Source organism: Trachypithecus francoisi, unplaced genomic scaffold (genome assembly GCF_009764315.1).
Source record: "Trachypithecus francoisi isolate TF-2019V2 unplaced genomic scaffold, Tfra_2.0 Lachesis_group1, whole genome shotgun sequence".
Lineage (NCBI taxonomy): Eukaryota > Metazoa > Chordata > Mammalia > Primates > Cercopithecidae > Trachypithecus > Trachypithecus francoisi.
The window spans coordinates 149,357,371-149,381,007 of NW_022681454.1; the positions used below are offsets into that span (position 1 = coordinate 149,357,371).

Consider the following 23,637-nt stretch of genomic DNA (forward strand, 5'->3'; position numbering starts at 1 on the left):
ATGCTCTGGCTCCCTCAATTTCCCTTTGCCAATTACTGGCCAGAAAGGTGCGAGTATTCACTCTGGAGAAAGAACTCCTCCAAGAAAAACCTGCATACTTGCATTACTCGTACAAAGAGCTAAAAAGTTACAAAATACAGGCCTAACACCTTTCCCCCTCTGTGAATAAAGCTAGACCCTCTCATTGATAGACTCCCAACACTACTGGAGAACATCAGCAAAACTCCAGGAGGAAGCGCCGGCATCCTCCCACTTTCTCCCCCTCAATTCCCTCTCCCGGGGCCACTCACACTTTAAGAGCCGCGGCGCCGAGAAAGTGGGTTGGTTCCCTTCCTCCTTCGGACTGAGGCGGCAGCTGCGGAAGGCTCCGGTGCGGTACTGAGGTTGAAGCGGTGCTCGTGTCGCTAAACCAGGCGGCCACCCGGGTCTCTTCCGCGCTGCCAGGGGAGAGGAGGCGGCGGCCCCGCTTACCTCCTCTTTTCCTCTTCCTGGGTCTTTTCAGCCTGCGGCTTCTGCCCGTCCAGGGCCACTTCTCCCGGGACAGTCAGGTTTGGGAGACTCCGAATTTTGTTTTTGTAAAGTTTCCTCTGGGTGGAGGCTGCAGCCGGCCCCCCGGGTCCCCCCCGGCCCCGCCGCCCTCGGGACTGGGGCGGGGGAGGGGGGCTCTAAGAACTCCTCCCGGAGTCCAGCCAAGGAGCCGGGGGGCCGGCGACTGGCCAAGGGAGAAGACCCCCGGAGGGGGCTGAGGGGAGGGGAAAGGTGAGGAAAGGACGGCGGCGTCGGTCCTGCTCTCTCCGCCGCCCCAGCCGCAGCTTCACATCGGGGTCCCCGCCCCCCCGACCGGGGGGTGGTTGCCGAACTTGGTTGGGGCCCCGGTTCATACACTCCGGGGCAAGATGCTACGGCCCCGGGCGGGTGGCCGAGGCGGCGGCGAGGCGAGGGACCCGGCCGGCTCCGCTCGGCGCCGCCCCCGCTCCCGGCTCCCGCATGTGTCGCTGCGGCTGGGACCCCCCTCCCTACACCTTGGGGGTCTCTCGCCCCAGGCCCCCCGGGAGGAGGCAGAAGCTCCGGCGCCTCCTCAGCGCTCTCTCACCGCGGAGCAGCTACCCAGTCCCGGTCGGTGGTAGCCGCCTCCCTGCCCCCCAAGCCGCCGGCTCCGGCTCAGGCTCGGGCTCCGGCTCCGGCTCCGGCTCCGGCGTGTGCAGCAGCCGCCGCTGCCGGCCGGGAAGGTGAGGGGGGGAGAGGAGTGCGGCCGCGGCTCCCGCTGGCCCAGGTGAGAGCGAAGGTCTCGGCGGCCAGTGCAGGGGGGCTGGGTCTCTCGGATGCGCCTTCGCTCTTACTCTCAGCGGCAGCAGCAGCGGCAGCGCCCGGAGCTCAGCTCGCTGTCTCCCTCGCTCTGTGCGGGGCTCTCGCCTCACTCCAGAGAGAGGGGCGGGAGGAGAGCGGCGCCTGTCGATGACGCAAGTCACCTAGCAACCACTCTCTTCCCCCTCCCTCTTCTTTCCGCTCTGAGGCTTCCTCTGCTGGCCTCTTTTCCCCTTCCAGCCACCCCGCCCTGGGCGCCTCTGGCGCCCTCTGATGACGCTCCAAGGGAAGAGGAAGTGGGGATCGGCGAGCGGGTGGGTGCGCCTCGGGCCGCGGGACTCGCAGCCGCCGCCGCCGCTGCCGCCTCTACGGCCGCGTCAGAACTGAAGAGAGGAAGGGGAGGAGCCGAGTCGAGCCTAAGCTGCCGCCCGATCTTACCCCTGACCCGAGGGCGGCCTGGAGAGCTTGCTCTGTAGCGGTTTCCTTCGGGGCAGGTGGGGACTGCTCCTTTGGAAGGAAAGAGGAGGCCCAGGCCGCGCCTTCAGACAGCTGCGCGCACCACCCGAAGATGAGGCATTTGGCCCCAGACAGACCCTCGAAAAGCCGTACTGATCGTGGAGTTCCCGCACAGCCTGATCCGCTGCACCTGCTCCAGGGAGAGAGCGCCCCAACCTTCCCGTGGCGTGGGGTGAGACCCGGCGTTGGATAACGTGTGGTCGGGCCGAGCAAATGTTTGATGAATGAATGAATGAATGAATGCCTCTCTCACGTGGCACTCGCGAAGCTCAGAGGATATGGTGGAAGTGCAAGTGCTTTGTAAACTACAGTGCATTGTAAAAATGAGTTGTAATACATTCCTCCCCTCCTCAGCCGTGGAAGGAAACAGGGGTGCGGCTTGAGTACAGTCACAACCTGAGTCTTTAGTGGACAAGGAGACGAAATGCCGGGCAGAGGAAGGAACCCATCCTCGCGCAGATTGTTAGGGCGGCGGGAAGGGAGGATTGGAAGGGAGCCATCCTCTGGGAGATTGTTGAAGGATTTTTAACTGTCAGGGGAAGAATTTAATAGTGTATCACTTTTACGAATGGTTCTTTCTTATGGCTTGGGGCTTTCGAGAACTTCTGATCTTGGTTCATCAGTGTACGTTGTCATCAAGAAATGTTAGCCTGTGTTTCAGGTCTGACTCAAAGGTTATTTTCTTTCTAAAATAAATGTTATTACTATTATGCAGCTTTTCCTACAGATGTTATCCTGGAAAGGAAAGTCAAGTAAAAACTCATGAAGTTTAAAGTGCAGTTCTCTAGGAAAAGAAATTTAAGATAAAAGGACCAGAATCCTCAGAAATCTGTCTTAAGTGAATAGTATGAGGAAAAGATTAAAACAGCAGCAATGATGAAAGCAGATTCCACAATTCTGTCCGTGGACCCTAGCACACTCTGCCTCCTTGGGAAGCAGTAGTAATGGACTTTACAAGTCTTTCCACCTGAGATAGGAGCAAGTGTAATATAAACAAATGTGGGAAGCTCTGGGTTTTTCCCACTGCTGCCACTACCATCTGCAAACAGTAGACTAAGGAACCTTTTAACTGGGTAAATACAAGGCCTCATGTTCATTAAAATGCTGCAGGAAAGGTGGTGGGAGGGGCAAAGGAGGATGTGGCAAAACCAAGGAGAGACTCACAGACTAGCACCTGACCCTATTGCCCTTGACCTGAAGTTCCAAGAGCCAGGTTAAACATCCTGCTTAAATTACCCTGGATTTTTCTGTCTTTACATGATCAATCCCCTGCTACAGCCTTCCAAATGAGACTCACAGTTAATCAGACCAACAAGTGATGGTTTCACATGGCTACAAAATAAATATTTTTTGTTTTTCCCCCTCTTCCTATCTTACAGCAGGGGAATGGTGGAAATTAAAGGAGTAAAACACACAGATTTAGGGGATTTGGTGAAGCTAAACACCTCAGAGAGTTTAACCTTTGTGGGCTTTGGAGGAAAAGAATGCAAACATCAGAGTTCTGCAGCCCAGCAGAGAACACCTCCAGTTAAGTGTGTACCACATAGGGTTTTTCAGCAGCGTGATCTTCTGCTTTCATTGTCAGTGGCTCCACCTTACAACCTCAGTGCTGAGGAACAGAAGGGCACTCAGGAGAGCCTGAGCCACCTACTTAGAAAGTATTTAATAACAGCACACTAAGCGTACTGGGCTAGATACCCACCTCAACACCCAGCTTGATAACAGGAGGAAACAGCTGGAACTAGAGGCCGGAGAGAAGGAAGTTCATACCTTTCCAACTTGGTCTGCATCTCTTTAATTCCTTGTATTGCTTATTAATCCAGAGGAGAAAACAGCTAGTTAATTCAAAATTCCAAAAAATCTGAAGTTTTAGCTAATAGTTCCTTCCCTGGTTCATCAATTTAAGATAAAGACCTAAAAACTATGTTAAAATATAGAACAAAGGAGATTCTTATAAGGTTTCTGACCTCTACACTTGAAAGTGAGCTCTTATGAGAAATTAATCAATGTTTTGTTATTCCACATCAGTGGGTTTTACTGTCAAAGATTGTGTAAGCTATCTGGCAAAATTTTGCTTTCCAGAAATGCTATCTATAGTATATTGATTTTAACATTTTTATTGTGAAATATAGTTTAAATACATAAAGCAATTATATAGTATAATAAGTGATTATAAAGGAAACCACCATGTAACCGATCAACCAGGTCAAGAAATGGAATATTTCCAGCAACTCAGAAGTTCCCCTCCCTGCCCCATGACCTTCCCGAACACAACTCTTTCCCTCCCTCCTAAATGTAGCCATTATTCTAACATTTGTGATAATCACGTCCTTGCTTTTCTTTGTCGCTTTGTCGCAAGCATGCATCCCTAAACAATATATTGTTTAGTTTCACTCTTTGTTTTGAACTTTATGTAACTGGAACAATATAATATGTAATCTGTTGTTCTTGCTGCTTTTGCTCAACATTGTTTTTAATTCATATGTGGTTCAGGTTGTTCCTATAGCTGTAATTTGTGCGTTTTCATTGCTGCATATTACAGTGTCCCATTGTAACAGTATGTGACAATACGTTTAGCCATTCTGTTGCTGATAGACATCTGGGTTGTTTCCAGTTTAGGATTGTTATAATTGCTAATGTGAACATTCTTCATATATATGTTCCATCACATCTATGTCAGTTTCTGTATAGCATATACCTGGGAGTGGTAAGATGTATCATAAACTTGAATAAATAATGCCAAGTTCTTTTCTAGAGGGTTACACACTCACACTAGGTATGTATGAGTCCCATTGCTCCACATCTTCACAACACTTGACATTGTTGGTCTTTTCGATTTTGCCAGTCTGGTGGATGTGTAGTAGTATATCATTATGGTTTTAACTGGCATTTCTCTGATTACTGATGCTGTTGAGGATCTTTTTGTATACAACTAGCTATTTGGATTTACATTTTTGTGGTGCATTATTATCTTTTCAACATCTAAGTCTCTGAGATGCCCAACTTTTCAATATCCTTTCATAGTCCACATTTGAACAGGTAAAGTAATCTCATGGGATGTTTAGGGTGTCGCTTTTCTGGCCGGAAACCTCTGTGGCCTGTGGCGCCTTTGCCCAAGTCTTGCTCAGGCCCACTGGGCTCATTCCACCTACTTGGCCTGGCAGGCTGTGCTCAGCTTACGCTACCGGCCTGGATCCCACCTCTGCCAAGGGCAAGTACGGCATGGAGCAGCAAGGCATGTGTGAGCGAGCGTGAAGTCTGGCTACTGCGCAGTCAGACACACTAGCTGCTGCAGTGGGGCGGGCAGCTCCAGATGTGCCAGCTCTCTGCAAGGCTGTGGCTGGACCAGGCATACTGCAAGCAACTTCCACAGCTGGCACCAGGGAACACATTGGCACCCAGAAGCTTGGAGACGCCAGGAACTGCAGGGACCCAAAGAGGGAGTCACAGCCCTGGCTTGGGGAGCTCCCAGGTCTGGACTCCCCGAAAGGCCACAGCCCTTCTCTTCACCCGCAACTTAGCAGCAAGGGGGATGTCTCAGCCCCGTTTGTGTTACAGCTCCTTTAGCCTCACCATTTGGCAGGTCCCAAGTTCTTCTGTGACCAAAAAGAATGAGGTATGCAGACAAGTGGAGGGTGAGGAAGATGTTATTGAGTAATGGAACAGCTCAGAGGAGACCCACAGCGGGTAGCTCCTTTCTGCAGCCAGGGTGTCCCAATGAGTGTTCAACTTATAGCAAAGAGGGTGGCTCCTTTCTGCTAGGCAGGTTGTCCTGATGAGTTTTCCGCTCTCAGCAGAGAGGAGAGCTCCTCTTTGCAAGGTAGCTCATCTATGCAGGAAGATTGTTCCAACAAATGTTCAGTTCTCAGCAGGGACGGTAGCTACTCTCCGCAGCTGGTCATGCTAACAAGTGTTCAGCTAGCAGCAGAGAAGGTAGTTCCTCTCTGCGGATGGTCATTCATCCTCTGCTCAGTTCTGACTGAGCCCGGGCTTTTACGGGCCTCAGAGGGGAGGAAGTGCATGCTGATTGGTCCTTGGGCAGGCCCAGGAAAAAGCACCATAAGTTCCCCCTCTGGTGTGCAGGATGGGCAGCCCAGTCCCCGGGCTTCAGGCCTTACCCGGCCTAAAGGTGGGGCTTCACTGGGAACCTGCTCCTTTCCACACTGAAGCCTGTCTGCCTCCTACCACTCTTCATGACACCCAGGGTATTCCTGCAGAGGGGCGCCTGTGAGGCCGGGCCTCAGCCCTGCCAACCCTTGCCTCCCTCCCATGCTTGTCGGCGCCTAACATCTAGAGGGGGCGGAAGCAGCAAGGGGCTGGCATGCCAGTACTCCCCCAAGCCTGCACCTACCCGGCTGGGCTGTGACAGTACCTGGGCTTGGCCCCAACCCGATTCTGAGATCAGAGCAGGCGCTGGGAGCGGAGAGAGGCCAGGCAGTGGGAACAGACACCCCCGGGCCTGCAGGGGGAATGGGGCCTTCCTGTCCCCCAGAGGGTGCAATGCAGAGATGCCCTGGTCCTGCGCCTGGGAGGGTAGGATTCCCGCCTGCTCCATGGAGTGCACAGGCAGCCCCAGCTGCGCCTCCTTGCAGCCCAGGACGAGGACTCCAGGTCCTTGCTGGGCCCCTCTCTGCCCACCTCTCCGTGCCCGACCATGCTGCTCCCCTGCTGGCAGGCAGCTCAACCTTGCCCCATCACAGCAGATCCCAGGGCAGTGGGCTCTGGGGACTGTCCGCCTCCTCCGCACGTGCTCCCCACAGTGACAGTGGGCGAGAGCAGTAATTCAGGGTCAGGGTCTGGAGCAGCGGAGGCTCCAAGGCTGGGAACGGGTCCTACCTGGCCACATGAGGATGGGTACTGGGGGCCGCACAGTTGTCCACCTCGGGAACGCGGGGCGCAGAGGTCCCACAACTGCCACTGCCACTCCCACGGCCGCTCCTGCCACCAATGCTCACACATCCGCGCTGCAGCCGGCATGATGGCAGTGGCTGCTCTGGACGGCCTGCCATTGCCATCAGTAATGCCACCAAGTAAGTTATATTTGGGACAAGTTCCTTCCAAAATAAGAATAGTTATAGGTTACCTAGTTTTTTTTTATTACTTTGATTATAAACTTTTTCGTTTAGACAGGGTTTCACTATGTCACAAAGGCTGGAGTACAGTGGTTAAATCATAGCTCACTGAAGTCTCAAACTCCTGGACTCAAGCGCTCCTCCTGCCTCCGCCTCTCAAGCAGCTAGGACTACAGGCACATGCCACCACCTGGCTAGTTTTTTGATTGTTTATAGAGACGGAGTCTCACTATATTGCCCAGGCTGGTCTCAAACGCCAGGACTCAAGCAACCCTCCAACTTCAGCCTCAGGTGTGAGCCACCATGCTCACCCTATAAACTTTTTTTTCTTTACTTTTTTCTTTTTCTTTTTTTCTTTTTTCACTTTTTTTTTTTTTTTGAGACAAAGTCTCACCCTATCACCCAGGGTGGAGTGCATTGATGCGAGGGAACACAGCCCACTGTAGCCTCCACCTGGGCTCAATGGATTCCCCCACCTCAGCTTCCTGAGGCCACAAGGATGCACCACCACACCCAGCTAATAAACTTCTTAAAAGGTGGCCTACAGCGCTTTTTTTTTCTTTACCATCCAAAATCATGCAATTTTTCAACTATTAGACTATCGCCAGCAATCCTTCATGGTGGCTTTTATTTTTGTTGTATTTTAGTTTCCTCCAAGAATATAAAGGCAATTTTAATTCTCTTGAATCTGTGTAACTAAACTTTGTTTTTGTTGCTTTGTATTTTTCTTAAGGCAATTATGCAAAAAAAAATTTTCCCTGCACATATTCTTTTCATTTCCCAGGTTCATTGATTTTTTAAAAGTCACAAGGGCTTTTTCTTTACTACTAACATTCCTGCTACAATTTATGGATTTTGTTTTTTTAAATTTCACTCATTAACACCAAATACACAACACTGGTGTCACTGCCTGGCATATTTTCCCAACATTCTGCATTTTATTATTTTCATTAATTTCTTATCTCTCAGTTCTTTGTTTAGAATCAGTGATATTTTAAAACTGGAGGAAGGTGAGACCCAGAGAAATTGACTTACCCAGAGTCAGAAGGGCAAGTAAATGGGAAGCCCGGACTCCACCACAAGTCTTCAAATATGGTACGCTTGTCATTGTGTCACTCTGACTCTGTCTTCTGGAACAGTAAGGTAAATTAATTCCCAAGGTCCGTAGAGTATTGTTCATTTCCACATGGCAGACCTCTTATTCTACAATTGAATAAGGTTTATTTTAAGCCTCACAGCTTTAGGATCAGATTAATATTGATACAAATAGAAATAAATTTTTTAAAAGTTAAAGATTAGGCCAGGCACAGTGGCTCATGTCTGTAATCCCAGCACTTTGGGAGGCCGAGGCAGGTGGATCACCTGAGGTCGGGAGTTCAAGACCAGCCTGACCAAAATGGAGAAACCCTGTCTCTGCTAAAAATACAAAATTAGCCAGGCATGGTGGTGCATGCCTGTAATCCTAGCTACTCGGGAGGCTGAGGCAAGAGAATCGCTTGAACCCGGAAGGCAGAGGTTGCGGTGAGCCAGGATTGTGCCATTGCACTCCAGCCTGGGCAACAAGAGCGAAACTCTGTCTCAATAAATAAATAAATAAATAAATAAATAAATAAATAAATAAAGATTAATATAAATAGTAGCACTAAAAATGGATTAAATGGAAGAAAACTTGCTTTAAAAACATAAAGTTTCTCCACTCTCTCCTTTATCCCTTATGGCCAATCTGTCACTGGTCCCTATTGCTTCTTCAAAGAATCACCATACTTCCTTAATAACTGAGAAAAGAGTTTTACCAAATGGAAGTGTCAAATGTTGCAGGAATGCCTTTGGATTTGGTAATGAGTTTCTTAATAATTTCATAGCACTGTAAAAATGTTGGAGGCTCTCAGAATTTAATGATATTTTAAAATACAAGAATAGGCCAGGCACAGTGGCTCATTTCTGTAATCCCAGCACTTTGGGAGGCTGAGGTGGGCAGATCACTTGAGGTCAGGTGTTCGAAACCAGCCTAGCTAAAATTGTGAAACCCCATCTCTACTAAAAATACAAAAATTAGCTGGGTGTGGTGGCTTGCACCTGTAATCCCAGCTACTCAGGAGGCTGAAGTATGAGAATTGCTTGAACCCAGGAGGCAGATTTTGCAGTGAGCCAAGATCGTGCCAGGGCACTCCAGCCTGGGTGACAGAGTGAGACTTTCTCATAAAATAATAAAATAAATAAAATAAAATAATTAAAATACAAATCAACCTGGAAAACTTACAGACTAATGATGAGATTTCCCCTGTGTTACGTTTCTGATCATCTGGGTTTGCAAAAAGATTAATTCTGAAGATTAATGATAGATGACCACTGGTTTTAATACAAAATGAAATAACTTTGAATCACGTATAATCATTGAAAACATAACCTTTAGCTTTAGAGGAATCCTTCAGGATACAAGCCAGTTGGTTTTGTCATAAATAGTCATGAAATATTTTTATCAATAAAATCCAGATATTTTTCAAATTAAAAATTGAGTAAAACAGAATTAAAAATAACTTCATAAAAATATTAAAGTAGGCTTAAATGTAACTAAACTTATAGAGCAAAGGCTTTAAAATGTTCTGGCTCGAAATTCAAAGTTAAATTATTGAATTAACAATAGGGAGTTCCCAAAGGGACCAGCTTTATAAATATTATTGGTATATTTTTTGTTTTAACTTCCAAAAGGCAGTATTGAGTTAATAAAATTTTACTATCATCTACTATTTTCTAACATCAGAGCAAAGTACTGAACATACAGTGATGAGAAGAGGAAAAAAAAGACCTTGTCCCTCCCTTCATGGAGCATAGTCTGATACCTAGAATGTGCCAGACTCAGTACTTGGCCCTAGCCACTACCATCTAAAATTATTTAATCTAGGCCAGCCACGGTGACTCACGCCTGTAATCCCAGCACTTTGGGAGGCCAAGGCAGGTGGATCACTTGACCTCAGGAGTTCGAGACTAGCCTGGCCAACATAGTGAAGCCCCATCTCTACTAAAAATACAAAAATTAGCTGGGTGTGGTGGTGCATGCCTGTAATCCCAGCTACTCGGGAGGCTGATAGAGAAGAATCACTTGAACCCGGAAGGAGGAAGTTGCAATGAGCCAAGATCGCACCATTGCACTCCAACCTGGGCAACAAGAGCAAAACTCCATCTCGAAAAATTTAAAATAAAATTATTTGATCTATATTTTCTGAGGATGTGATCTACAAATAAATGAGTCACTGCTTGCATTCTCAGGATAAACAAATGGCATTCTAGAAACCTTCAATCCTATTTGTCATTTTTCAAATTTTCATTATGGCAGTTTTTAAAAATACAGAAACTTGGCCTGGCGTGGCGAGTCACTCCTGTAATCCCAGCACTTTGGGAGGCCAAGGCAGGCGGATTGATTGAGCCCAGGAATTCGAGACCAGCCTGGGCAAAATGGTGAAACCCCATCTCTACAAAAAATACAAAAATTAGCTGGGTGTGGTGGCACAAACCTGTAGTCCCAGCCACTCGAGAGACTGAGGTAGAAGGATTACCTGACCCAGGGAGGTTGAGGCTTCAGTGAGCCGTGATCATGCCACTGCACTCCAGCCTGAGCAACAGAATGAGATCCTGTCTCAAAAAAAAAAAAAAAAATACAGAAGCATTGAACATTACAATGTATGGTCATACACCATAATGCTCATAATACCATCGTATACTGAGGCTATTTCTCTTCCTTTGCCATATTTATTGTCATCCATATTGTATTAACTTTTATCATCAAACCCGTTACTTGATGACTCACAAATAATCTGCAGATCCTCCGGAGTCACATCCACACTGATTATTTACCGAATATTCCCAGCACAATTCTGTTTAGCTCTCCTTGTTAGAGTGGTGCTTTAAGGCCATACCCAGCTCTAATGAAGGCTGAGAAGACCCCAAGTATTGTTGCCCAAAGTGAAGTTTGAGTTCTGTTAATAAGGGAAGCAGGAAAAATAGTGATAGGGTAGAAAATTACCAGTGTCTGACACATCCTTAAAGATGTTTTTATTAAACAAAAGGACCATCTACCTCAGAGATGAAATGCCACTTTCTAAATCCCAGAAGTAACTGCCATTGGTTTTTCTTTTAAATGGCAATTTTCCCCCCAATGCTTTGCATACAAATATCAGTAATATGTTGAGTCTCCTTTTTGGCTTCTTATAGTTTAACAATTCTAGGAATTTAATTTCAGGAGCATTCTTTAATGTATGAGTTTGTGGTCTCCATATAGTTGGCTTTGAGTACTGTACATCATCATTGCAAAACACATTTTGGGGTGTGTGTGTGTGTGTGTGTATGTGTGTGTATGTGTGTGTGTGTTGGAGATGGAGTCTCACTCTGTCACCCAGGCTGAAGTGCAGTGGCGTGACCTCAGCTCACTGCAACCTTCACCTCCCGAGTTCAAACGATTCTCCTGCCTCAACCTTCTGAGTAGCTGAGACTACAGGCACGTGCCACCACGCCTGGCTAATTTTTGTATTTTTAGTAGAGATGGGGCTTTACCATGTTGGCCAGGCTAGTCTCGAATTCCTGACAGGTGATCCGCCTGCCTTGGCCTCCCAAAGTGCTGGGATTATAGGCATGAGCCACTGCGCCTGGCCAAAACATGTTTTATTAGTGGTATTTTAAGCTCTTTTTTAGGCCCACATATAAGAATGATCATTCATTTCCTTTTAAAACTAAAACTAAACCTTATGTTTATTGATTTTAAAACAGTCTGAAACCTACAGAAAAGTTGCAAGTCCACTACAAATCACTCTTTTATATTGAGCCATTTGGGAGTCAGTTGCCAACGTCATGCCCTATATGTGGGACATTCTCCAGCAGAAACACAGTACAATAGTTAAAATTTATTTTTTAGGCTGGGAATAGTGACTCATGCCTCTAATCCCAGCACTTTGGGAGACCAAGGTGGAGGACCATTTGATGCGAGGAGTTCAAGACCAGCCTTGCCAATATGACGAAACCCCATCCCTACTAAAAATACAAAAATTAGCTGGGCGTGGTGGTAAACACCTGTAATCCCAGCTACTCAGGAAGCTGAGGCAGGAGAATCGCTTGAACCTGGGAGGCAGAAGTTGCAGTGAGCCGAGATCATACCATTTCACTATAACCTGGGAGACAGAGCTAGAGTCTGTCTCAAAAAAGAAAAAAAAAAAAAAAAAAAACAGAAACAAAGTAAAAATTGATTTTGTAATCCATTTAAATTGATTTAAATTTTAATCCATTTTTAATTATCAATTGACCTTGATAATCAATAATATCTAATCCTGAAATCCCATCATTTGATCAATTATCCCGGTAACATTCCTTATAGCAAAAATAATGGATCCACTTTAGAATACGTGTTGCATTTAATTGTCACATGTCTTTGGTGCCCTTTCTCTGAAACATTTCCTCAGCTTTTCTTTTATTTCCATGACCTCAGTACTTGTGAAGATTACAGCTAGTTATTGTGGAACATCACTCAGTTTCAACGTGTTTTGTTTTAGCAGGAACATCACCAAACCGATGATATTCATCACTTTACGTTCTTACTGCATCTCATCAGCTGACGCTCAATTTTAATTCCTTCTGTTACTCATGGCGTTCACTTTAATCACTTGATTAAAATGGTATCTGCCAGGCTTCTCCACAATGAAGTTACTATTTTGTCCATATGGAATTAGTAAGTATTTTGTGTAGAGATAAATCTAGATAAATATTCAAGTCATTGTCAAACTTCCATTTTATTGTTTTATTTCTATTAGGCCCATGGTTTCCTATTTTGTTAAATGGATTATAACCTGTTACTATTATTATTTATTTATTTTGATGCTTAAATTGGTCCCATATTTGGCTAATGGGAGTCCCTTTAAATTGGTGTCTGTGTCATTTTGTCCCATCATTCCTTGATTATTTACTTTTTTTCTTGCATAAAAAAGTGTTCTGGCTCATCTTATACCTTTCCTGACCCAGTATTGGAATCACTTATTTCTCCAAGGGGTAAAGTTGCTAAATAAAATACAGGATAGTCAGTTCAATTTGAATTTCAGGTAAATATATATTGCATGTATGTCCCATGCAATAATATCTTCTTTGCTAAATATTTACTGTATTTTCATTTGCCAAATCTGGCACCCTACCAAGGAGCCCTGATTCCTTTAAGTGGTGAATGGTATTTAGATGCCACAATCTGGCCAGGAGTGATGGCTCAGCCTGTAATTCCAACACTTTGGGAGGCCAAGGCAGATGGATTGCTTGAGCCCAGGAGTTCGAGACCAGCCTGAACAATATGGCAAAACTCTGTCTCTACAAAAAATACAGCGATCAGCTGGGCATGGCGGCATGTGCCTACAGTCCCAGCTACTCAGAAGACTGAGGTTGGTAGAACACGTAAGCCCAGAAGACGGAAGCGGAAGCTGCAGTAAGCCATGATCATGCCACTGCACTCCAGTCTAGGTGATGAGAGTGAGACTCTATCACAAAAAAAAAAGTAAACAACAACAACCAGAGCAGGTCTGCTGATTCCAGTTTTGTTTCACAGCTCTTAAGCTGTCTCAGTGGACAGTACTAGGGAACACACACACACTCACATACACATTTACCTCTGTACATGTCAACATTGACATTGGTGTCATATGGATACAGAAACATTGCATTCCATGAGTTCACACCGATATTCTAATTCTAATTCAATACTTCAGGGATTATTCCAACTTTCTCCCTTTCCATATTTATGACTCCTTTCAAAGTGAGAAACTGGACTCCCATGAACCTTAATATATTTATTTGTTTGATCCATGCCCTGGTACGTTAACCAAACTTGCATTGCTGCCACTGCTCCCTCCCCAGTGTCACTTCCTCCTCAGTCTGTGCCCTGACCCTTGTGCCAGGCCATCCCCACATGTAGACACCCCCTTCACTCGACTTGTGCTCTGGTAGCTCACCCAGGCCACCCCACAGTATGGATGCCCTCTTCACCTTGCTTGGGATCTGGTACCCTGGGTCAGGTCACCCTATTGCATGGATCTCTCCTCCCCCTGCTCAGGCTCTGCCACCGTACAGCAGTCTATCCTCCACTCATAAACCCTCCTTGTCCTGCTATGGAACTTACACCACCAAGATCCTTCCCCAGTGGGATATCCCTCAATTTCAGTGTGTTTGTATTTAGCAGGAACATCACTAGAGTGATGGCATGGACACCCTCCTTATCTCACTCTAAGCACAAAAGTCTTATATAAGTCACACTTAAGTTTGAACTATTATATTACTCTTGTTGCTAATAATACCAACTGAGGTTTTCAGTGTAAAAGAAAGTTTGGCAGAGGCAACTGGAAAAATAGTTATCCAATGATACTTTTATTCATTTAAATTGAGTTGATACTAACCAATATTTATTGACTAATAATAAAAACGCAAGAGAAGTCAAAATATTAAATGTAAACTCTTGGCTGTAAACCTGTGTTTCCACTTCCTCCTAAAACCCCCTAAGATAACAGTAAAGGAATGGAAATTATACAAAAAAAAAATACAAAGAGAACAGAAGAGGTGATGGCAGCGGAAAAGAATTGTCAGGAAATTCTAGGAGATAGAAAGTACTTGGACAAGGAATGACTGACTTAGAGAAAAAGAAACTAAAACCTATGCTCCTGCACCAGTATCCAGCACTGTCAGGCTAATCCTTGATGCAGAACCCCAGAAAATGTCAGAAAATGAAGTCACTAATTGCCTCTCAAAACACAGGGTAAAGCAGAAAGCAGGCTTTCTCTTAAGCATGAATGGGCAACCAAGGATGACCACATGTTTGAGGAAAGTCTAATATAAAAGTTAAAAAGAAAATTAACCTAGAGAAAACTGAGACAAAATGGAAGTAAAAGTTATCCATATTGTGATAAAAGTATATTAAAATGAAGGGGGGGATGGTGGGGGTATGCATGAGTTTTAAGATCATTAAAGACTCATCTTTAATTGTAGGAAATTAGTAGATGATGTCTTGATTTCAAAAATTATGACACATATGTATAAGCATGTTAGATGCAAATACTAAAGGAAAAAACACCTAAAAGAGTGGAAAATGGTTGCTCTAAGGAAGCCATAGCAAATGAGGAGAAAGACAAGTGATACTTGGTTTTCTTTGCTATAAGAAACTCTTGTTTTCCCCTATATTACTTTGATAAAAATCATTTAATTTAAAAAATTAAGTTTATACAGATTGATGTGTCTTAATATAGCACAGTTAGATAAGAAGCAGACTGAAGTGGAAACAACCAGAATTTGGCACCTAGATTCAAGTACCAATTCTGCCCACTTACTGTTCATGTAACTGTACAACAACCCTTGAGATTCAGTTTACACATTTGTAAATTGGGGATAATTATACTTGCCCTACTGTATTAGCTTGCCAGGGCTGCTGTAACAAAATGCCATGGGCTAAGTGGTTTAAAACAACAGAAATTTATTGTCTTACAGTTCTGGAGGCTGGAAGTCCAAGATCAAGGTGTTGGCAGGTTTGGTTTCTCTGAGGTCTCTCTCCTTGGCTAGGAGATGTGCACCTTCTCCCTGTCTTGAAATGGCCCTTAGTGTATATGTGTGTGCATTCCTGTTTCTTCCCCTTGTAAAGGTGTCAATCATCTTGGATTAGCCCCATCCCATGGCCTCATTTTAACTTAGTCACCTCTTTACAGACCTTATCGCTATATACATCTACATTTTGAACTACTGGGGGTTAGCACTTCAACATATTAATTTTAGGAGAATTCAATTCAGCCCCTAATACCCACCTATTACATTCACTCATTTGCTTAGATTTGTCTCCTTCCATGTTCCAACCTGTGCTAGGCACTGAGGATTGAAATTGAGAATCAGATGAGATAATGACATTTTGAAAACTAACTTAAAATACAAAAAAAAAAAAAAAGAAAAAAATCCCACACATTAAAGTATAGCCCACCCACATAATGCTTTGCTTGCAGGAAATCATTAAATTGAATGAAGTGAAATGACAAAAATGAAAGCTTTCTAAAAGGGGGAAAATTGGGAAGCATGGACAAAGTTATAGAATAGCAACTATTATTTTTAAGCACCTGATAGGTGCCAGGCACTGACTATAAAACTTATGTAAATGGTCTCATTTAATCCTTACTATGACCCTGCTGGGTAGCTGGCTACCAAAATCATTTTACTGGTGAGAAGCATATTACTAAGAGACTGTAACATCTCGGAGGTTATACCGCCTTGTGGCTTGAATTTGGATCTACTTAATGCCAAAGAAACTCAAGTTCCTTTTACTACTCTCTACTGTGAGTCACAAACATAGAGAACTATGGTTAGGCTCTATTTCTTTGCATTATTTTTTGTTAAATATTACATATGTTCAAAAAACCGTTATTCATGTGTACGGAGAATAATAATAAAATGAACACCTATGTACTCACCAGCTGGCTTGAAAAAGAGAATATTGCCAATACCTTAGCAGTCCCTGCATACATCTCTCTAGCCCCATTTTTTTCCCCTTTTTTCCCAGAAGTAACCATTATTCTAGTTTTGTGCTTACCCACCTGTGATACACACACACACACATACACACACACACACACAGAGACACACACAAATTTTCATTTTCCATGGTTTTTTCCCACAAATAAGACTTTTTATTTGCCATTTTAAACGTCTGAGCATTAAACAGATTCTTGGACTGGTGGTTCATATCCATCAGCTCATTCAATTTTAGCACCTGTCTCTTCTCCAGTAGCTTTTCCAGAACTGCTACCTTTGCCATGAAGCTCCATGAGATTTCCCAATTCAAACTTGGTCTTCTTCAGCATTTTTACTTTTCTAACGAAGACATCATTGAGAGAATAAATAGATTGGTAAGCCTTATCTATGTCTTTTCCAATGCTGTCTGGAATCAGTTTATTGACCACTTCTTTCAAGTCATTTGTCTGTACCTCTCGGGTCATGATTTCCATCGTCTTCTTCCAGATTTGGCAGACCTGTTGGTGCTGAATGTAAGAGGTCTTCCGGATCTGATTGTTACGTTTTCTAATAAAAGCAACACAGAATAGACAAAGCAAGTAACCATCAGTAGTCTTGACATCAACATGAGCTTCAATCCTGTCTGCCATTTTTTGACCACGGAACACATTCTGCCACAGGTTAAGATCCATGCCATGGAAGTTAGGCAGTTTTTTCCCTGAACATCTTTAGTAATCAGCTTGAAGTTTCAAATGCAACTTCATAATTTTGCAGATCAGCAAGACTCACTTCAAACACACGACGCTTGAGGCCATCTGATGCAATTTTGGTTCCTTCAGTCCTGGTGACTAGTGTCTCTCCAATATTTCTTATATTGAATATAGCAGGTGCTTTCACATCCTACCAGTCTTTCTTAGAAAATAGATCAACTAGGCTGGGTATGGTGGCTCACGCCTGCAATCCCAGCACTTTGGGAGGCCAAGGTGGGTGGATCACGAGGTCAAGAGATCGAGACCATCCAGGCCAACATGGTGAAACCCCATCTCTACTAAAAATACAAAAAGTAGCTGGGCATGGTGGCGCTTGCCTGTAGTCCCAGCTACTCGGGAGGCTGAGGCAGGAGAATCGCTTGAATTCAGGGGGCAGATGTTGCAGTGAGCCAAGATCACGCCACTGGACTCCAGCCTGGTGACAGAGCAAGACTCCATCTCAAAAATTAAAAAAAAAAAAAAAAGAAAATAGATCAACCACTTTCTTCTTGGTTCCCCTTTTGCTGCCTTTTGTGAGGGACTTATTCTTGCTGCTCAGAGAGCCAAAAGGCATTTTGCATGTTTTTAAAATCTAAATGATTCATGTGTTATTCTGGGACTCACTTGTTTCCTACTCAATATTAGGTTCCTAACTTATTCAGGCTGATACACGTAACCATCATTATATCCCCAGGGCCTCTGATGGTCTAGTACCACCGACCTAGCCTCCAGAATTCTGTTATTCCCATTTACTCTGGTACATTTCTTACCATCAATCTCGATCTAGAGGACAAGCAGTTCTGAGCTTCTCAGAATATCTTAGCATATTGTTTATCACTTTAGTAAGGGAGTGTCCTCTAGGACCTCCCAAGAAACATTGTTGGCTGGTGGGTTCTCTGGTATTACATAGTAAATGCATTCTTGGCCAGGTGTGGTGGCTCACACCTGTAATCCCAACACTTTGGGAGGCTGAGGTGGGCAGATCGCTTGAGCCCAGAAGTTCAAGACCAGCCTGAGCAACATGGAAAAACACCATTTCTACAAAAAATACAAAACTTAGCTGAGCATGGTAGTGCATGCCTGTAGTTCCAACTACTCAGAGGGCTGAGGTGGGAGGATCGCTTGAGCCCAGGAAGTTGAGTCTGCAGAGAACTGAGATTGTGCCACTGCACTCTAGCCTGGATGACAGAGTGAAACCCTGTCTCAAAAAAAAAAAAATGCATCCTTACTTCTAATCTCTTTGAACTTGCTGACCTCTTCTTCATCTCTCTTCTAAGAGGTTCCAGCATCTCCATCTTATCATTATTTTCAAGTTTCAAGGAGCTATTTCTGCAATGTATTAGGTACAGTTCTAGGCATTCTACCAGGAGAGTGAGTCCCGTGTCACTGAATAATACACCTGTATTAACAAACTGTCCCCTAGTCAGTCTTACATTCTGCCCTCCCTGATTTGGCACCTTTAAGATTCATTTCCAGGCAAGTTCTCCCACTTCCTGCTAGTACATATTTGCCAGGTTTTGCAGCGCTTTTGGTGAATAACCCCTTTCTTCATATACCCCTTTCTTCATATAACAGTATTTCCTTGCTCGACTCATAATAAGATTTCTCACTATTGGTCTAGAAGCAATGAAGAGAGGTAGGGATGGATCTTAGAAACAAGCATCGTCCTGCAAGGCATTTGCCCTTGCTACATGAGACCTTGGCATAGTCTCTGAGCAATAGAAGTCTGATTTCTCCTAGCAAGGAGAAAGGTTCCAGAGTATTCTCACTCTGAGTTTTAAGAGGAATCTGGGGTTTTAAGGTCCTCGAGCCCATCCACCCAAATATCTCCATTGGAACTCTCAGGGTCCCTCTCCTTCTTTTTCAGGTCCCTTACTTTAGCATTAGAAATTTGGGGGCTGGGCACAGTGGCTCACACCTGTAATCCCAACACTTTAGGAGGCTGAGGTGGGTGGATTGCTTGAGCCAGGAGTTGGAGACTAGCTTGGCAACATGGTGAAACCTCGTCTCTATGAAAAAAAAAAATTAGCTGAGCATGGTGGTGCATGCCTATAGTTCCATTTACCTGGAGGCCTGAGGTGAGAGTAGATAGATCACTTGAGCCCAGGAGGTTGAGGCTGCAGTGAGGCGTGTTGGCACCACTGCACTCCAGCCTAGGTGGCAAAGTTAGACCAAGAAAGAAAAAAAGAAAGAAAGAAAAAATGAGAGAAAGAAAGAAAGAAAGAAAGTTAGTTGGTTGGTGGACTGTGAAGCCAGCCTCCTTTTTAGCTCTGTTGTATTTAAGATCAAACTTGGGGTCTTATTCTTCAGCTCATTATACCCTCTGTCTACAGATGAGACTCCCTTTAAGTGATGCCATGAAAGATTTCTGGCTTTTAACTCGTGCACTAAGTCAATGATTACCTCATCTGAGCCTGCTATTTCCTTCCTTTGTGGCTTCTCTAGCAGTTAACAACAACCAACCAGCTCCACAGTTCTCATAATTATCATTGTCCCTGTATCTTTCAGTTCAAGAGCTACTCTATCAGCCAGTGCATTTCCCCCGCCACCTACACACTACCCCAGTTAATCACAGGCAAGACTCATAGTAATAGTGATGCTATAGCACTCCAGAGATCATTACTGCCCCACTTACTAACAATGATGGGATTTCTGTTGACCTGCTCTGTTGGCCAGCAAGTGATCCAATGCTAGAATCTCATTCTGAGGGTCTCCTGCCTTGGGCCACTGCTAAGATTTACTGACTTAGGCTAGGTTCCTCCAAAACTAAGGATTTGAGTACAAGTGGTAAGTTTGAAGTGTAAAATGTACCAGGAAGAACTAGTAGAGAAGTGGAGACATGAGCTAGCAAAGGAAAGAGGCCAGCAGAATATTTAATTGCCAGGTTACCCACTGAGAACAATTGGGGCTCAATCCCACCAAAAACCTCTGGGAGATGTGGAATACAAATCAAAATTTTTCCACCCAGGGACTGCAGGAAAGTTGGGGTATTTGTCTTTCAACTCCCATTTGCCCTTGAGTAAGAGCTGTTCCCCCAGCATGGACCTGCCCCATAGACAGAGAAAAGCCTTTGGGCCACAGGCAGAAAGTCACAGGTGCTTTCAATAACACTAGCTTTTACTAGATAGTCCCAAGGGATCTGGGGGATGTGGGCAGGGCACTGATGGCTATCAGCTATACATGTTCCAATGACTTCCTGTCTAAAATAGCTTTGTCACCCTTCCTTATCATTACCCTTCCTCTTCAGCTGCTTTCTTTTACTTCTACCTGACATTCTATTCTATTTCTATTTCTTTTGTCTTTCTTTCTCTCTCTCCTTTTTTAGTGTGATCTTGGCTCACTGCAACCTTTGCTTCCTGAGCTCAAGCAATCTTCCCACCTCAGCCTCCTGAGTAGCTGGAACCACAGGTACACACCACCATGCCTAGCTAATTTTTTGTATTTTTGGTAGAGACAAGGTTTCACCATATTGCCCAGGCTGGTCTCAAACTCCTGATCTCAAGTGATCCACCTGCCTTGGCCTTCCAAAGTGCTGGGATTATAGGCGTGAGCCACCGTGCCTAGCCACTATGAATTTGCCAAGGGAATCAAACATGAAAAAGTTGTTCCTTTCAAAAACTTTTCGGTTTCAATTGACTAAGAAGAAAACAGCTAATGCATTGAGAAGAAGTAACAGAATTTTTAAAATCAATCCACTTTTAAAAAACAAACAAACAAACAACGGAATAATCAGTTTAGCCAAGGATTACCAATGGACGCTAAAACTGTTAGGAAAAGGTTAATGCCAAACAAGATATTCACTTGTGGTTAAAGCACAGCACACAGATTGCTTGCTAATTGCTAAGGAAAAAATATACCTTCACAGAAGAGAGATCTAGCAATCACCACCTTAAACACACGATCAAATTTAGTATCACACAGTGAAACAGCCTATTTACCTCCTCGTGTGATACAATATGAAGGACCCAGCATGATCTAGGAAGTATTCTTGCCAAAAATAAATCAAGCCTTCAGGCCTAACTTCCAAAACAGAGGTGTAAGTTAAACATCATCACAAGGAAATAATTGGACAAATCATTTTTGTCAGGATTTTTTCACTTAGCATAATTATTTTGAGTTGGTTTTTTTTCTCTCCTGTATCAACGGGGTGTTTGTTTGTTTGTTTGTTTTTCATTGCTGAGTTCCATTGTGTGGGTATACCCCAATTTGTTTATCTGTTCACCTGTCGATGGATATTCGAGTTGTTTCCAGTTTGGGGATATTACAAATAAAGCTACTAGGAACATTTGTAAACTCATGTTTCTTTCGACTTTTGCTTTCGTTTCTCTTGAGTGAAAAACCTAAGGGTTGAATGGCTGCATAAGTATTCATAGACAGTTACATCTGGCAGGTATGTGTGTAATTTTTAAAGAAATGGTTCAACTGTTTTTCAAAGTATCATTTTACATGCCCACCAGAAATCCACATTCTCATCAATCCTTAGTTTGGTCAGTCTTTTTACTATTATCCATTCTATCAGGTGTGTGATGGTATCTCCCTGTGGTTTTAATTTGCATTTTAATTTTATAAAGCCCAACTGATTGATTTTCTTTCTTTTATAGTCCAAGCTTTTTGTGTTATATTTAAGAAATCTTTGCCAAACCCATAGTCACTAAGATTTTTCTTTCTGTTTTCTTCTAGAAATTTTACAGGTTTTGTTTGTTTGTTTGTTTTGAGACAGTCTTGCTCTGTCGCCCATGCTGGAGTGCCGTGGCACGATGTCGGCTCACTGCAACCTCCGCCTCCCAAGTTCAAGGGATTCTCCTGCCTCAGCCTCCTGAGTAGCTGGGATTACAGACACGAGCCACCATGCCCAGCTAATATTTTGTATTTTTAGCTTTTGCATGTAGGCCCTATGATCAAATTTAAGTTACTTTTTGTATATGATGTGAGGTGAAAGTCGATATTTATTATTACTTTTATTTAGAGTATATGCTTATTCTAAATCAGGTGTGAAGTGCTGAGATTGAATATTCAGAAGATACCAGTGAGAAGGTAGACACTGGTAGGAAAAGGACTTGGTGATTGACTATAGCCTACATTTTCCAGGACAGTCCCGATTTTTAATTTTCTGTCCTATTTTCCTCCCGACTTTTATTCTTAAATAGTTCAAACATACAGAGAAGTTGAACTAGTCCTACTATGTAGAAAACCCATATTCCTATTATATAGATTCAACAGTTGTTAAAGTGTTTCCATATTGCTTTATTTAGATATTTTTCGGAACCATTTAAACATAAATTATATAAACTGTGACACTTTACCCCTAAATGCTTCAAAATGCAACATTAGGCTAGGCTCCTACATAAAAAGTAATACAATTTTTACACCCAAGGAAATTAACAATGATTCCTTATTGTCACTTTGTATTCAATCCTATTCAAATTTTCCCTAGTAGTGTCAACAGTGTTTGCAAACCAACATTCAATCAAGTTGCACCCATTGCATTTGCTTTTTTTCTTTTATTTCTTTAATCTTTTAATCTGGAGCATTCTTCCAACTTTTGAAAAAAGAAGCATCTTATAGATTATAGCATACACAGTACATATTGCAGAATTCCATATATGTAACATTTTGGAAAATGCAAATTAATCTATAGTGACAGAAAGCAGATCAATGGTTATATGGGAAAGAGGCAGAGTGGGGAAAGGAAGGAAAAGTGGATTGCTCTGAGGAAATTCACCGGGGTGATATGTGCATTATTTGATTGTGATGATGGTTCCACAGTTCTATACATACATCAAAACTACTAAGTTGTACATTTTTAATATGTGCAATTTACTGTATATCAATTATAATTCAATACTCTAAAAAGCTGGAGGGGACAGAATGTACTTGCTTCTAAATTTCTGATATCCTACTTCCACTTACAGCACTTTACAAGGGATTTGAAGAGGCATCTATCTTAAACCGTAGCAACAATACACGTTAAGATTTAAACTACATTTTATGAAAGTGCCTGAAAACAATTTCGGAAAACATTTTAAAATGCATTTTCATTTAAAATCAAAGAAATTTCAGTGGCTGCACATTAATTGCCTGCTGAATTAAAAAGGGAGCTCACAGAAGGGTCTAAACCTTTCTTTTCCGCCTTTTCTCCCATTACTACCTTATGTACATCCCATCCCAGATTGACTGAAGCCTATACCGCTGATGCCCTTGTCCATGTTCTTTCTGCTTGAGAGGCCCTCTTTCCACATGGGCCTCCTTCTCCCGTCAGCCATCTCCGACAGGTAGAAATCCTACTCATCCTGTAAAGCTTCTTCTGGAAGCTTTGCTGATCACTCTCACCCTAACCAGATGTGTGTTCATTCCCACAGGCACCTCCACCCATGGTTCATCCTGCCCCTGGTGCTCTTTCCAGGGCTGGGGCCAGCGGGAGGCAAGTGAGGCACTTACTTGAGTTGCAAATTTTAAGGGGATGCCAAATAACTCAGTAACCCAGTATTTTCAAA

The 23,637-nt window shown here is 43.7% G+C and overlaps 2 protein-coding genes and 1 pseudogene across 6 annotated transcripts in view; 1 reads left to right on the forward strand and 2 right to left on the reverse strand.

Annotated features, from left to right (window-relative positions):
- Window positions 1-1,431, reverse strand: part of FBXW7 (F-box and WD repeat domain containing 7) — a 211,960-nt gene extending 210,529 nt beyond the window's left edge. For 3 of the 5 annotated variants that reach the window (XM_033215494.1, XM_033215491.1, XM_033215497.1), the window contains exon 1: window positions 291-1,431. The gene's annotated coding sequence lies outside the window, so the exon portion shown is untranslated. The remainder of the gene's footprint in view (window positions 1-290) is intronic. The other 2 variants (XM_033215496.1, XM_033215495.1) reach the window with 1 other exon arrangement.
- Window positions 767-4,593, forward strand: LOC117084961 (spidroin-2-like; the record flags this gene model as incomplete). The annotated part of the gene is made up of 1 exon (XM_033213344.1): window positions 767-4,593. A coding segment is annotated over one exon (693 nt), but the record flags the coding sequence as incomplete, so codon positions are not given.
- Window positions 4,594-16,597: 12,004 nt separating this feature from the next.
- On the reverse strand, window positions 16,598-23,406 carry LOC117084962 (annotated as a pseudogene).
- Between the last annotated feature and the right edge of the window lie 231 nt (window positions 23,407-23,637).